A 15,787-nucleotide genomic window follows, 5' to 3' on the forward strand; every position below is an offset into this window, starting at 1 on the left:
TCTTTCCAGATCTAGCATTGCTTTAGCTTGGGAAATTAAAATTACAAAACAAACTCAAGAAAGAAAAAACAATGTAGAGAGAATGAACCAAGTAACTATAAACAGGATTCTAGGTGTCCTTTAAACAGAAGGCATTATTATAAAGGTGCAGACTGTGGTGGAACTGTGTTTTTGGGGTTTGGGTGGGTGCAGAACTAAAGAAGCTTGAGGTGCTGCCAAGCTTCTTACAGTTCCAAGTCCCTCAGTGGGCCAGGCCCATGTTTTGGAAAACAGTGTCAGAGTCAGGGGTTATAGTGGCCTGGACACAGGCAGAAAGACACAGACACACCAGGCTTCCTTCCTGTCTTGCTCTTATCTGAAGGCACAGAAAGTGGGTGGGAGCACGCCTGGGGTGCAGGTGAGGCACGTCCAGCCTGAGCCGGCCAAAGGCTCCACTTCCCCTTCTCTTCCGCCGCTGGCAACTCCCCACCCCCCACCCGCAACTCCGGCACTTGGGCCCCCTACCGCTCCTCCCTCTGCACCTCCCCGACCCGCCCACGGTCTCCCACTCAGCTTGGGACTGCGTCATTAAGTATCCCCAGACTTGGGCTTGCAACCGCTTTAGGCAGACTGGGGAGAAAGTAAGTGCTGCTCGAGCTAGCTCGATCTCCTTTTCCAATCTGCAGCCCAGGACGCTGATTCGAGCCGCGCCTTACCGCGCAGCCCGAAGATTCACCATGGTTAAAATCGCCTTCAATACCCCCACTGCGGTGCAAAAGGAGGAGGCGCGGCAAGACGTGGAGGCCCTCGTGAGCCGTACTGTCCGAGCTCAGATCCTGACCGGCAAGGTAGCTGTCCCCATTCCGTTCCTGACTGCCTGCTAGGGTTGGGAAGAGCGGTTGGAGGAGGTAGAGAGAAGGAAAGGGGGCCTGTGGCAGAGGACAAAAAGAAGGAGCCCCAGGAGGGCCCCTCTGTGCAGTCCATCGGGTTTGCCCCGTCGCCCCGGTTCTGTCTCATCACTCCACCTTCTGCCTGCCTGCCATGCCCCATGCCCCTGTGCATCCTCGCGTGTCGCACAATGTTCCATCCATTCTGGCCTCGCACCGCTTATCCTGCAGGGAGGTTGGAGGGAGTTTGAGGAGATCCCCTGGGACCAGATGTCATCTTCTCCTGGGGAACCTGTAGGGGCTGGTGATCAACAAGGGGCACGAGCCCAGTCCCCAGTTTCAGGGATGCATATAGCCTACACAGGGGCAGAGCAGACACGTGGGGTGAGCAAGGACAGGAGATTTAAGTCTCCTTTCTTTCCTTTTGACGTGGATGAAATTCTGTGAATCTAATTCTTTCTAGGATTGCTGAGCGTTTGTGGAGGTGGGGTGAGAGACAAAGGACAGCTTTAACTCTAAGCAGTATGGGTTGGGGCAAGTGTGTGTCTGAATGTGTACGCGAGTATTTTCAGTTTCCCCCTTGTCATAGGCAGCGTTAAGCATGGGGTAAAGGAGCTGTCAAAATTGAGGTTGGTCTTCATTCTAGTTTCAAGTGTTCACTGAGCCCTCTTATTGCAAAAGCCTTGTATGTTTTCAGAGTGGAATTTCCTAATGAAAACACTCTTCTTCCTTAAAAATAAGTTTGGAGATACTTTCTTTATTCTTTGTCTTTTAGTTTTTTATTTTTGAGCAATAACTGCTTCCCCCCACTGACAGCTGAAGCAGGTCCAAGGTTGTAATTTAAACTACTAGTTTTGCCAGGAACTGGGGAAGTTTTCCCCGAAAATGTTAGCCATTATTTATTTAGTCCAATTTCTATTTCCTTTAAACACCTACCATGTTTTCAGTGTTTGTAAACTACTCCTCTTTTTCTTCAATAAAATGTAATTTTAAAAAACACTTATATATTCTTGTTCTAAGAAATCTGCAAACTGTTGTAGCTTGCAGATCTGTCCTAACTTGTCTTGTTCTTTATATAAAGTTTTAACTTTTGTATTCAGAGTGGAGATTTTAAAAGTGTTTTGAGTTAAATGAGAATCCATGTACACACAATTTGAAATGCTAATGTGCTTGTGCAGAATTTTTATCGTGGAAACTTTCAATATTTAACCCTGCAATCAAACTAGCTTTTGTGTATTATACATTTTAGAACTCAAAAGTGGCACCCTCTTGCACTGTTGAAGTTTTGATTAAGTAACAGAAGGTCAAATATGTAATTGTCCTCCTACTTACTTTGTAAGTGAAAAATGCCCAGATTTTTTTGGAGGTCTAATTAGATGCCAGTAGTTAAATATATCCACACAGTAATCCTTTTTTTTTTTTCCTCACCATCAAAAACTTCATGACTTGTAGATAGATTCAGATAATACGCAAGCAATACTTCTGCCAGGCCCGTGGTGTGATGAGAAATAAATAAAATTGAGCATTTGCACTTTGTATTTCTTGGTTAGGTTTCTCCAAAACTTAACAGGATGCTTACCTGGCCACTGTAGGATACTGACAATAATACTTGACACATTATATTGTGATATATTGATCAGCTAGCTCATCAGAGATTGAGCATGACAAAGTATTATGTCAGAGGTTGTGTGCAATGGCTTTTAAATACAGTTCAGGGAGAAATTAGGTATGGTAATTGATGGCCCCCAACACCCTGCAGTCCAAAAAATTAAAATGAAAACAAAAATTCCTTATTTCTAGCATGTAGGGATATCTTCAGAAATTGAGATTCTAATACTTGGACACTGTTTAATAACAAACTTCCTCAATTATTGGACGGAGAAATGAAATTACAGTGCAAATTGGTGTCCTCCTGTCTCAGTAGCAAGAAAAAAAGAAATTTATTCCTCTGAGAATTTCAAATTAAGCCATAATGTGACTTATAAGCAAGTCACCTTATCTTTCTGGACCTCAATTTATTCATCTAAAATATAATTCTAAGCCTCCAGATTGCTGTACAGTGATTTCCAATCAAAATTTATAGTTCTGTCTTTATAGTGTTAATCTCGCCTAAGGGTTATATTAAGTAAAAATAATTAAAAGTTTCTGAAAATTATTAGGACACAGAAAAGCCTTCAAGCTTTATAGAGTACTAAATGGAGGGTTTGAACTTAAATAAGTTTAGTTAAGAAAATGTGAATCTGAAGTTTCTTTGGCCTTCAAAGAGAGACATTTCTTTTGTAAAAAACATTTATCAAATGATTGCCTGTCCTTCCTTTTCTACGTTAATTTCAAACCCATGCATTTATTTTCACCAAATTAAATTAAACTTAGTAAGGGCTCATAAACATATAGTGGTTATCTTGAAAAAGTGCTAATGACTGAAAGACTAAAGCAATTCTATTTACATGCCAGTCTGAATGATTCACCCTTTAATTACCAGAGCCTAGATTTACCGACTCTATTTATTCTACCCTTGAATAATAACGCTGTTTAGGGCATACTATGACATATAAGAATGGAATTGGAGGGAATGGAGTCCACTGCCCTGGGAAGGGTGCAGTTAATTGGTTACTTGCTTGCTTTGAATATTTCTTGTTCCAATTCCTAAGCAAATTATTGATTTAACAGAAATTTACAGTCACTGTTACTTAGAGAGCTTTTGTATTTAACTATCTCAAAAGCTATACTTTAAAACTACTATTTTTCCCAGGACTTGGAAAATATTATCTCATTAATGCAATATACAGCTATAGAATATTGAGTGACATTAAGAAGCTTTGTATTTCTTGATAAAATTAGGAACATTAGGAAATATATCTCTGCCTTCAATATTTTAACTTCTAAAATAGGGGGAAATGGCATATACCTGCCTTATAGGAATCCTGTCTTTAAAATCTAATTTTCAGAAAAGAGCATTTTGAAAACCAATTAATAAAGGATACTAATTCTCTTTTAAGTTGGCACACAAATTGATTTGTAAAAATTAGTAAAGAACCATGGTATATTACAGAACGTTAGTGATTATATCACTTTACTAGTCCAAAAAGTAACTACTTCTATTTATTTAAAGAATACAACTTCTAGAGATCAATTGTATTATATTGTCCCTATAATTAACACCATTGTATTGTGTACTTCAAACGTTGTTAAGAATAGATCTCATGTTAAAGTGTTCTTAGCGCAATAACAAAATAATATGACATTACATAAGTGATTTAGTAATTTTTATTTCATTCTAGAAGTGTATATTTTGAAATAACTTCATATTTATATATGGGTTTGGAAATGCCAGAAGGAAGATTAATATAATTGGAGACATGTTTACATCTATTAGATATCAGAGATTGTCTTGAAATAATTTTAGACTAGTATGACTTAACTTTTTTTTTAAATATCTTGGGTTTCAAGGGAGGTAAATTGTACACAAAAATAACTGTTTCTCTAAAAGTGCAATCTGGTTTTGGTTTTTCTTTTTAATAAATAGGAGCTCCGAGTTGCCACTCAGGAAAAAGATGGCTCCTCTGGGAGATGCATGCTTACTCTCTTAGGCCTTTCATTCATCTTGGCAGGACTTATTGTTGGTGGAGCCTGCATTTACAAGTACTTCATGCCCAAGGTAATAATAATTATTCTAATACTTTGGATTGCTAATTGCTATTCATTTAGTAGCAACTTAAACAATTCTGTGGTGGTCACTAGAGAAATGAAGATTTGGGGAAAGTATTCAAATTATCTTTCAGTTCATAAAATTGATTTGTCTTCATGGTGATAACTGTAATCAACAAGCCTCAGCTTAGCACACAGTACAGTGAATTGATATGAGTGTGAGAACCAATTCAAATGTCATGGGAGTGAATATTAGAAAGTTTTAATTTCCCCTTTTTGTTTTTTAGAGCACCATCTACCGTGGAGAGATGTGCTTCTTTGATTCTGAGGATCCTGCTAATTCCCTTCATGGAGGAGTTCCTTACTTCCTGCCTGTGACCGAGGAGGCTGACATTCGTGAGGATGACAACATTGCAATCATTGATGTTCCTGTCCCCAGCTTCTCTGATAGTGATCCTGCAGCAATTATTCATGACTTTGAAAAGGTTGGTTTCTTATTCTTACAGGTATTCCAGAATTTTCTCCTTTTTCCTAGTTCATTGGTAGGTATTAAATTCATTCAAAAATGTACATTTTTTATAAGGAAAGCCTTTTCATTCTTTTGCTATTGAATATACATTAGTTGATTTTGAAAAATGTAGCTGCTTATTCTAATGTTAATTAGAAAATCTGCAGTATGGGTACCTTCAGTGTATTACCTAACTTTTTCCCCTCCCCAACAGGGCATGACTGCTTACCTGGACTTGCTACTGGGAAATTGCTATCTGATGCCCCTCAATACCTCTATTGTTTTGCCTCCAAAGAATCTGGTGGAGCTCTTTGGCAAACTGGCAGTATGTATTTTGGAAGTCAAATTTTTCTATAAGCATTACAAATAATTTTGCTTCCTACTTTTAAAAAATTAATGAGTTTGGCCAAAATGTTCCATTTCATTGAAATAATTTTCTAATAAAAAGTATTCTGTGGACCTAACACGTCTTTAAAAAATAAACTCCAGTTTTTAAAAGTATTAGCTGTTATATGTAAGGATTTAAATAGTGTCTTTAAGAATTTCTCATTTTAATCTTTTTTTCCCCATTTTTAGAGTGGAAAATACCTACCCCACACTTACGTGGTTCGGGAAGACCTGGTTGCTGTGGAGGAAATACGTGATGTTAGTAACCTTGGCATTTTTATTTACCAACTTTGCAACAACAAAAAGTCCTTCCGCCTTCGTCGCAGAGACCTCCTGCTGGGTAGGCAACTTATTCCTTCCTTCACCCTGTACTACATAGTAGAGGAGTGTGGGAATGGAGTGCAGGGGTAAATGAAGAGCAAGTATAGATATCTTTTCATTTACATGAAAAAATTCAAAAGCTACTTTTTTTGTGTACTTCCTCACAGGTTTCAACAAACGTGCCATTGATAAATGCTGGAAGATTAGACACTTCCCCAACGAATTTATTGTTGAAACCAAGATCTGTCAAGAGTGAGAGGCAACAGATAAAGAGTATCCATAGTAATAAGAAGTCAGAGATTTATGATATGGCTTCAACATTAAAGTTTATGAGTTACTCAAGATATTTACTTAAGCATTAACTCTATTGCTTATACATTAAAAAAAGGGAAAAAAAAACTACTAACCACTGCAAGCTCATATAAAATTTTAGTTTGATTGACGTTGATTGTTGTTTGAAGCTAAAATTAAATAATTCTTATTTTTTTCTTTCGAATTTATAGGGTTTAGATTTCTGAAAGCAGCATGAATGTGTCAGCTAACATCCTGACAATAAGTTCCATCCTTTGTGTTTTTAAAAGTAAGCTCTTCACTCAATAATATGATAGAGCATATTTTAAATTTGAAATATTTAAAATTGTTTTTGAACTTTTTGTATAAAGAATGCCAACTCTCTTAATATTTTTTTGTTTTTCATTTTGTGCAACTTTCCTGAATTTAGAAATTACATTTTTGTATTTCTGTTAGGTGCTCTGTTAATTACTCTGATTTATATGTGAACAATTTTCATAAGAAAGTCATTTTTCACTAATTCAGTGATTCTTTCTCACTGATATCTGTATTGTGAAATCCACAAAACTGTGTAGGTGCTGAATGCTGTAAGGAGTTTAGGTTATATGAATTCTACAACCCTATAATAAATTTTACTATATTAATAGTTGTTTCTTTTGTTTCATGATTGAGGTATACTTAATGTGAATAATTTATATTATTTTGCTTTGGTGTACCTGCAATAAATTTAAAATTATTAGCCTATTTTTGCCCTCATTCCCACCTCTACACATTTATGTTTTATAATTCCATGTTTTACTCCCCTTTTGGCATTATATAAATTAATCTACTATAAATATTCCATAATTGGCTTATCATGTAAATTCCACTATTTATTAAAAGTCTTCTGGCCCATAGCACTCTTAAACCTTTTAATGTGTTTTCTTTTTTATAAAAAACATAAACCTCTATATACAGTTATAATACGTCACTAAGGACTATCTTTGGATAAGATGTTGATGGCTTTTAAGATCTTTACATGCCATGAATTCTATTCATGTATCTGAAAGTATAAACTCCATACCAAGAGGGCCAGTACTATAAACTCTTTCCTTTGTGTTAGGTGAAAAATTGTTCCTGATATCATTGAGCATCTGCTGATAGTGACCATTGATCAATTCCTGTAGCTAAAACTACCCAGTCAAATCCATAGCCTTAAATACTACCAGTATTTTTAATGAAGTTAAACATTTAACTTAAGAATTCAGCAATAAAACAATAACACAAACCTTAAAATATAAAGAAGAAAAATAAATATGTAATACTTAGAAAATAATAACAGTAATCGGTACATTTAAGAACTGGTTCTTTATAAGGAAGAATATGTAGAAGGAATTTGATAAAATTCAGCACCCATTCCTTATTTTAATATATATACATATATATATATATATATATATATATAAAGAAGTTTAGAAAAAGGGAAATACATTCTTCCCAAGTTTATCTTAAATAGTCAGCATCATGCCCCATAGGGAAACACAAGAAAGGATGCTGACTACTGAAGTTATCCATTGTCGTTCCAGACATTCTGGTCAATGCAATAATATGTGACACAAATAAAAATTATCACTTTTTGAACAGGGATGAAATTATGTTTATTACTAGATAAGTTTTTTATATAAGACACTAGTGGACTAATCAAAAACCTTAAAATTAATAAGAAGACTCAGTATAAAAGGAACAAAAGCCAATGGCTTCCCTTTATACCACCAACAACCAATTAAAGTGTAATACCAGCAGGTAAAAATATTCTATTCACAATAACAACAGGGACATAAAGTAGCATCAGCAAGAAATTTATGGAAATTTTATGAAGAAAATCATAAAACTGAATTAAGAGAGATAAAAGAAGTATTCAGTAACTAGAGAGGGAAGAAAGAACATTACAAATAGATAAATTCTTCTCCAATTAAATTTATTGTTTTAACCCCGTATCAAGCAATATCCCAAAAGAGGTGGTTCTGGAACTTGGCAAAATTATTTGAAGGTTCATTTAGAAGCATAAATGGGTGAGAATAGCTAAAGAAAAAAATGAAGAAAAAAAGAGTAATTGGGAACAGAGATTTATTACATGAACAACTACTCAACCACAGCAAAACTTCCAATAATTTTAAAGGTGATTTTCACACAAGATAGAGAATATGATGCCAAGAAAGAGACCCTAGTGTGTAAAAGAACAATATCCTAATGGAAGCTCCATCCAGTGAAATGCATTGTTTATCTAGGTTGGTAAAAATGGCTAAATGAAAAAAATAAAAGTCCCAATTGCTTCAGTACCAATTAGCATACGACTAGCAGCCCTCCAAGTGCAGCCTCTCCTAAATTTTCACTACTAATTTTTAAAAGGAGAAAAACCCTCAAAAATACTAAAAGTATAACTGAATAACCTGATGCTGAAATCTGTGAGGAATTAATATGTGACAGAGACTTGGTCTCTGATTATCTGCCCACTAACTCAGAGCCCAGAATCTGTCAACCAGAAAAGTGGGCATTTATCTAAAAGTTGTTCTATGAAGCATAGGTTTAGGCTTCATATCTTGTGTCACCTTTCCCTTCCATCCACCCCCACATAATTATTCATTCATCATTTATTATTTGTCAGGCATTGTGCTAGGTATTGGGAATGCACACAGTTGCCAGCAAAACAGACATGGACCCTGCCCCTATCGAGCATATAGTCTCCTGGGTAGGGAGAGAAAGAATTTTTTCAAATAATTGAACTATTTTGTTATAAAGAAAAATTATAGAGTGCTTATGGGAGTTTATAATGGGGGACAATCCTGGACTATTTATTAAGTCTTAACTGAGAGTGTGAAATTTGAGCTAAGAGCTGAAAGATGAGTAGTATAAATTACATAAATGTAAGGAGAGCGTTTGAAGCAGAAGAAAGTTGGAGCTAGTCCCAGAGGCACGAAGGATTGTGAGTGTTGGATAAAGTGAAAGAAAGAGGGGCTAGAGCACATTGAGCAAAGAGAATTGTATGAAAAGAAGTTGGAAAAATAGGCAGAGGCCAGATCGTGTGGTACTCTATAGGCTATGTAAAAAACTTTGTACATAAAGTAATGAGGAACCACTGAAGGGTTTTAAGCAGGGCCATGGATGGGACTAGAGTGGTATTTTAAAAAGATAACTTTGGCTGCAGTGAAGGAAATATATTACAAGGGGACAAAAGGGAAAATAGTAAGAACAGTGGGACCAGTAGGACAATTTCAGTAGTTTAAACTAGAGATGATAGTAAATTGGACTAGGAAAGTGGCAATGATGAAAAAAAGAAGTAGAGAAAATCAAGGTATATTTTTGGCATAGAATTGACAGAAAATAATTATGGATTGCATATTAAGGATGAGGAGTGTTAAGGTATTTTGTCATTGATGACTCCCAGGTTTCTAGCTTATATTCTTGAATGAAAAGTAATATGGTTTGGCCCTGTGGATCTAAAAATGTACTCAGCATATATAGGGGGAAATGATGTTTGATGTGTCACTCAAGGTTTTGGCAGAAAACAGATGGCACCCTTAAACAGGACAATGAAAGAAGATTAATAAAGTGACCAATTATAAGGTGTAAGAAGGGCTAACAAGAATCAACAACTCTCAGTGAAGCTCACTAGGAATAGCAGCACTGCTAAAACTTTATAACCTCTGGTCTTTAAGAGGCAAGAGGAAAGAATAATTCCCAGAGCCTAGAAGGACTAGCTATACATAAGGACTTTCCCTTACAGGAGCTGTGACCTTTGGTAGAGGGACAAAACTAACTTGTCTTTTAGTCTCCTGCTGGTGTTTCCCACTGGCCAAACTCAACTAGAAGCCAAAGGGAAAGGAGTTCACTAGAGCAGTCCATAAAGGTCAGCCTCCTGGTACAAGCAGAACTGATAAGTGAATGAAGAGTGGCCCTCAAGAACCAGGAACATCCTCGCCAGCATTTGTTGTTTTGGGATTTTTTTGATAGAGGCCAATCTCACTGGGGTTAGGTGATATTTCATTGTGGTTTTGATTTGCATTTCTCTAATGATTAGAGATGTTGAGCATTTTTTTATATGTTAGCTGGCCATTATTCTGTCTTCTTTTTTTTTTTTTTTTTTTTTTTTTTGAGCCAGAGTCTCACTTTGTTGCCCGGGCTAGAGTGAGTGCCGTGGCGTCAGTCTAGCTCACAGCAACCTCAAACTCCTGGACTTAAGTGATCCTACTGCCTCAGCCTTCCGAGTAGCTGGGACTACAGGCATGCGCCACTATGCCCGGCTAATTTTTTGTATATATATATATTTTAGTTGTCCATATAATTTCTTTCTATTTTTAGTAGAGACGAGGTCTCACTCTTGCTCAGGCTAGTCTCGAACTCCTGACCTCGAGCGATCCACCCGCCTCGGCCTCCCAAAGTGCCAGGATTACAGGCATGAGCCACCGCGCCCGGCCTATTCTGTCTTCTTTTGAAAAGTTTCTGTTCACTTCCTTTGCCCATTTGTTGATGGGGTTGTTTAATTTTTTTTCTTGTTGATTTTTTTAAGTTCTAGGTAGATTCAGAGACGGGAACACTCTTACACTGCTGGTAGGACTGCAAATTAGTGCAACCTCTGTGGAAAGGAATTTGGAGATACCTCAAAGAGCTAAAAATAGAAATACCATTCCATCCAGCAATAGCACTACTAGGCATCTACCCAAAAGAGCAAAAGACATTCTATAATAAAGATATCTGCACCCGAATGTTTATGGCAGCACAATTCACTATTGCAAGGATATGGGAACAACCCAAGTGCCCGTTCATTCATGAGTGGGTTATTAAAATTTGGTATATTTATACAGTTTGGTATATGTATACAATGGAATATTACTGAATTATAAGAAATGACAGTGAACTAGCACCTCTTATATTTTCATGGATAGAGTTTGAGCCCATTATCCGAAATGAGGTATCACAAGATCGGAAGAATAGGCTCCACATGTACTTGCCATCAAATTGGCACTGACTGATCAACACTATGGTACTCACACAGTAGTAATATTCTCCAGGGATTAAGGGGTTACGGGGGGTAAACTCACAACTAATGGACTCAGTGAGCATTGTAGAGGGGAAGGGCATTCCTCTAATACTCGCTTGGGTGAGGCAAAGACATAAAATGTAACCAAAATGTTTGTACCCTCCTAATATCCTGAAATAAAACACACACACACACACACACACACACACACAGAAAAAGAACCAGGCAGAGAATATCCAGCACAATCCACTCCTCTTTCTCTGTAGCATCCACTCTTATCACTTATCCAGATAAAATATTCATGTCCCAACATGGGGAACATAAATTCTTGTTAGCTATCATCTAATTTTGGGGTATTGTCAATTCTATATTTCTCCCTGAAACTAAAATAATAATCACCATCATTACTCTTTATATAAGGCAATAGGAATGGGGAGATGGGAAAAAGAAGTGAAGTAAAGTCCTTGATTTGCTAGCTGCTTATGAGTCCTAAGTTGATAATCATAATTTCCTTCTTCCACAGCAAATTCCTGATCCTCCTTTGCCATCTGCAGGATCTTGACTGGACGGGTTTTGTTTTATCTAGTGGAATTATTCAACCCTTTATCACTGCAGGATCTGAGTCTTTGGTGATATTCTATTTATTGCAGTTTTTCAGAGATTATGGCTATTTGGCCAAGAAGTAAAAGAGGCATCTATGTGAATCTTTTGTGTTCCAGTAAGACTTTTCTCTAGTTCCACTGTGTACTAGCAACCCATTTTTCCCTTGTTAATCAGAATCAATCACTCCAGTCAGTAAAGACATTATTTCTCTAACTGTTGATTTCTGAGGTGCCCCAAATGCTAAGAATCAGTCTCAACTTCCAATTTAATGGAACCATGACTTCATTTTCTGGTGGAAGTAGTCTATCCTTGAGTAGTAGGACTTCCAAAACCATCAAAGCCAAGATTGTGGGAACAGGAAGAAAAAATTCCTTCAGTGAATTGTTAGATATAATAGAAAGAGGAGCAACTCCTGCTTCTGGCTATGGGGGAGAGGGTATCATTTATTGATTGCTGCGGTAAGTTTTAGCCTGAAGGACAGCACCACAATCTTATCGGTTGCTGTCTCCCAACTGGCACAGTAACTGAATCTTTTTTTTTTTTTCTTTTTTTTTTTTTGTTGTTGAGACAGAGTCTCACTTTGTTGCCCAGGCTAGAGTGAGTGCCGTGGCGTCAGCTTAGCTCACAGCAACCTCAGACTCCTCGGCTTAAGCGATCCTACTGCCTCAGCCTCCCAAGTAGCTGGGACTACAGGCATGCGCCACTATGCCCGGCTAATTTTTTTATATAGATTTTTAGTTGTCCATATAATGTCTTTCTATTTTTAGTAGAGACGGGGTCTCGCTCAGGCTGGTCTCGAACTCCTGACCTTGAGCAATCCACCCGCCTCGGCCTCCCAGAGTGCTAGGATTACAGGCGTGAGCCACCGCGCCCGGCCGTAACTGAATCTTTAGAATATCATTCCTTGTATCCATTTTTAAGGATTCAATGCGTCCGTTAACACTATTTTTATGACTTGCAGTTTAGGTTGCATGTCACTTAGTGTCTCATAATTAAAGCATTTAGTTTCTACTAAGCCTGTTAGGATGTTGGGAGTGATATTTCAAGTTGAGAATAGTTCTCAGAAGAGGGACTGACCTTACTCCAAAATCTAAGCATCTTTGGCTTCCACAGAAACTTCTAATCCCATTGTGTCTGATGGGTTATAAGGACCAAGAGGCAGAGCAACTTACACTGGAGCTTAGATCTAACAGAGTGTTTTCTTGCTCTAGACCCTACTTGAGACTGACAACCTTATAGTAATGGTAATGGTAAATGAGTTAAAGCAGTAAATCCAAGTGTGGTATGTGTTGCCTCCAAAATCCTAGAAGTCCTACCAAGCATTCTATATATTTCTTCATGGTGGATAGTGTAAGGGACAATAATTGTTTCTTACTGTAGAAATGATATGCTGACAGGCCCAAACCACTGGACCCTTAGAAAACATCAAAGATGTGACAGGCCCTCTGTATATGTATGTCACATTTAATGCTTACCACTTTCTGCTCCAAGTCTACTTAGCATATCATCATAAATGTAATGGACCAGCATGTTCATTTATGGGGGATATGAATATAATCAAGGTCACTCTCCACCAAATTTTAACAGAGAGAAGGAGAGATTATGTGGCCCTCATATAAGAAAATGAAGGCTGATGAAGGCAGACTACTTCTGATTTTCTCTGATGACAAAAATGGAGGAAAAGGAAGTGATTTGCTGTGTAAATGGCTACATATTAGCTGCCAGGAACTATACTGATTTGCTTTAATAAACACAGAACCTTGGTATTGGAAGTTGAAGTTAGCCTCATACCCTGATTAAATTTGCAATAATCCATAGTCATTCTCCAAAACACACCTGCCTTTTGTCCCTAGCCAAATAAATTTAAATGTTAATATGGCAGAAAATACCATGTTTGGATTATGGAGATATCTGATGATAGTACTAACGTCTGCAATTCCTTCCTCTTTTGGTTTACTGTCTTGACAGGGAGTAAGGAGAGTTGGGGTAAGGAGAGTTCAAGTGACTTTCACTTGGCCTTTCCTACTATAATAGCCCTAACTCCATGAATTAGGAAACCAGTACAGGGATTCTTCCAATTGCTAAGTATGTATTTAAGTATTACATATTCTGGGACTGAGGAATAAAACATAACATTAATATGAAATCTTACTTTACCCATAGGGAGACAGACCTGAGATAAGAGTTATTTTATCTTCCGACCTTGAAAAGCCCACACTCTAGTTTGTGGGATATGGTGGAATTTCAAGTCTCCAGGATTTAGCACCTGATTTGGTTCAGGGCAAATGTCCAATAACTTCCAAAAAAATCTGGATATTTCCTCTTTATCCAGCCATCCTAGTAAATAGATTTGGATCCCTCTGGACAAAGATTGGGTGAATACCAAAAGTATACAACTGTGGCTCCATTTCAGGGTTATTAATAAAAGGCACCCAACCTCCCTCAAGCAAAGGTCTTCAACTCTGTGAACATCCTTGGGTATGGGAACTGAGTACAAGGCTACAAACCCCACTGTGGTCACTCAAGTTAGGTTTCTGGACAATGGACTGCAAAGTTTTCTGTCTAATGTGTCAAGCACCTTAATAGGTTACTTATTTCATGCTTAAGGATCCCAGGATCAATTAACCATTACCAGAGAATCTTGAGAGACAAAATACTTTTATTAGTGTTCCAACCTCTCGGTTTATTTAATATATCAATTTATTTCATATAATGCCTGGATTTGATCACTCTAGTACTCATTACTCTTAATGCCTTGGTGAGGGATATGATTCGGGGGTTGCACATGATATGTATATTCCAACATTTCCATCTTCCTGAGTCTTCAGAATCCTTCCTCTAAAGAATGACGGAGAAGTTCTGACATTTCATTATTAATATAAACCACAGTTGAGTACAATTTTCAAGTTAGCCAACTTAACAGATAATTACCACCATTCACTGGTGCTGAAGCCAACATATTATATCTTACAATCTAGATGAATGCATGCACATCAATTAATTTGACCTGATCAATTCTTGTATTTCATCCCCCTTGGTGTAATTCTTAGAATTCATGCTCATGTATGCTTCCATATTTCTGATGATACATATTTTCAAGGTGCACAACTCTTTTGACGTCAAAAGAGCATGTCAGGTTTTCCTCATGAGAAGAATGAAGTCTATATATCACACCAAAAAATGTTATATCTCAGTGTAACCCATGTCCACTTGTGTTGCTATAACAAAATACCACAGACTGGGTAATTTATAAACAATATAAATTTATTGCTGACAGTTTGGGAGGATTGAAAGTCCAAGATATAGGTGCTTACGGGTTGGGTGTCTTTTGAGGGCCAAGTTTCCACTTCTGGCAGTCTGAGATGGAAAGAAAATGAAGCATATGTCAAAGTATTTAGCTCATTAAATATGAAATTTCTGATTTCAAATCAAAGTTTAACTTATTATATCTCAAACAGGAAGCGGTACAATTAATCAAAGTATGTGCCTAAACTATTAACACAGATTTTCCATCTTAACGGTAGCTTGTTTATGCCAGAAGTGAAAGAACCTGGATAGCAAGTGGCGATGAAATCGTGAAAGGTGTTTTCCACAGCTTGTTGAGAAATGAATATTTTTCCTTGCTAAAAGTGGTCCAAAGTCGGGAAGAAATGGTAGTCAGTTGTTGCAAGGTCTGGTGAATATGGTGGTTGACAGAGAGTTTCCAAGCCCTGCTATTGTAGTTTGAGCAGTGTCGTTTGTGTGACATGTGGTCAAGTGTTGTCATGCAAGAAGATTGGCCTGTCTCTATTGACCAATATTGTCTGCTTAATCACAAGCATCCTCATCATTTCATCCAATTGGTTGCAGTAGATATCTGCTTTAATTGGCTAACCAGGTTTCATAAAGCCATAGTGGTTAATACCAGCGCTGGACCACCAAAGAGACACCATTAGCTTTTTTTGATGAATATTTGGTTCGGGACTTTGTTTTGGTACTTCATCCTTATCCCACTATTGTGCCGAACTCTTGCAATTGTCAAAAATAATCCAGTTTTCATCACATGTAACAATAAGGTGTAGAAATGCTTCACTTTATGTTGTCACAGCAAAAAAGGGCAAGTTTCAAGACCATTTATCTTCTGACGCTCATTTAATTCATACGGTA

The 15,787-nt window shown here is 37.4% G+C and overlaps 1 protein-coding gene across 2 annotated transcripts; it reads left to right on the plus strand.

The window, feature by feature from the left end:
* The first annotated feature begins 606 nt into the window (after window positions 1-606).
* ITM2A (integral membrane protein 2A) lies at window positions 607-6,662 on the plus strand. 2 transcript variants are annotated; one of them, XM_069463749.1, is made up of 6 exons: window positions 607-827; window positions 4,393-4,524; window positions 4,802-4,999; window positions 5,237-5,347; window positions 5,599-5,749; window positions 5,898-6,662. In XM_069463749.1, exons 1-6 carry the CDS (start codon window positions 717-719, stop codon window positions 5,984-5,986), a joined length of 792 nt encoding a protein of 263 aa, XP_069319850.1. In that variant the 5' UTR covers window positions 607-716; the 3' UTR covers window positions 5,987-6,662. The 2 variants fall into 2 exon arrangements, with proteins under 2 accessions (XP_069319850.1, XP_069319851.1); XM_069463750.1 differs by lacking the exon at window positions 4,393-4,524.
* The last annotated feature ends 9,125 nt before the right edge of the window (window positions 6,663-15,787 follow it).

Source organism: Eulemur rufifrons, chromosome 30 (assembly GCF_041146395.1).
Source record: "Eulemur rufifrons isolate Redbay chromosome 30, OSU_ERuf_1, whole genome shotgun sequence".
NCBI classification, from domain to species: Eukaryota; Metazoa; Chordata; class Mammalia; order Primates; family Lemuridae; genus Eulemur; species Eulemur rufifrons.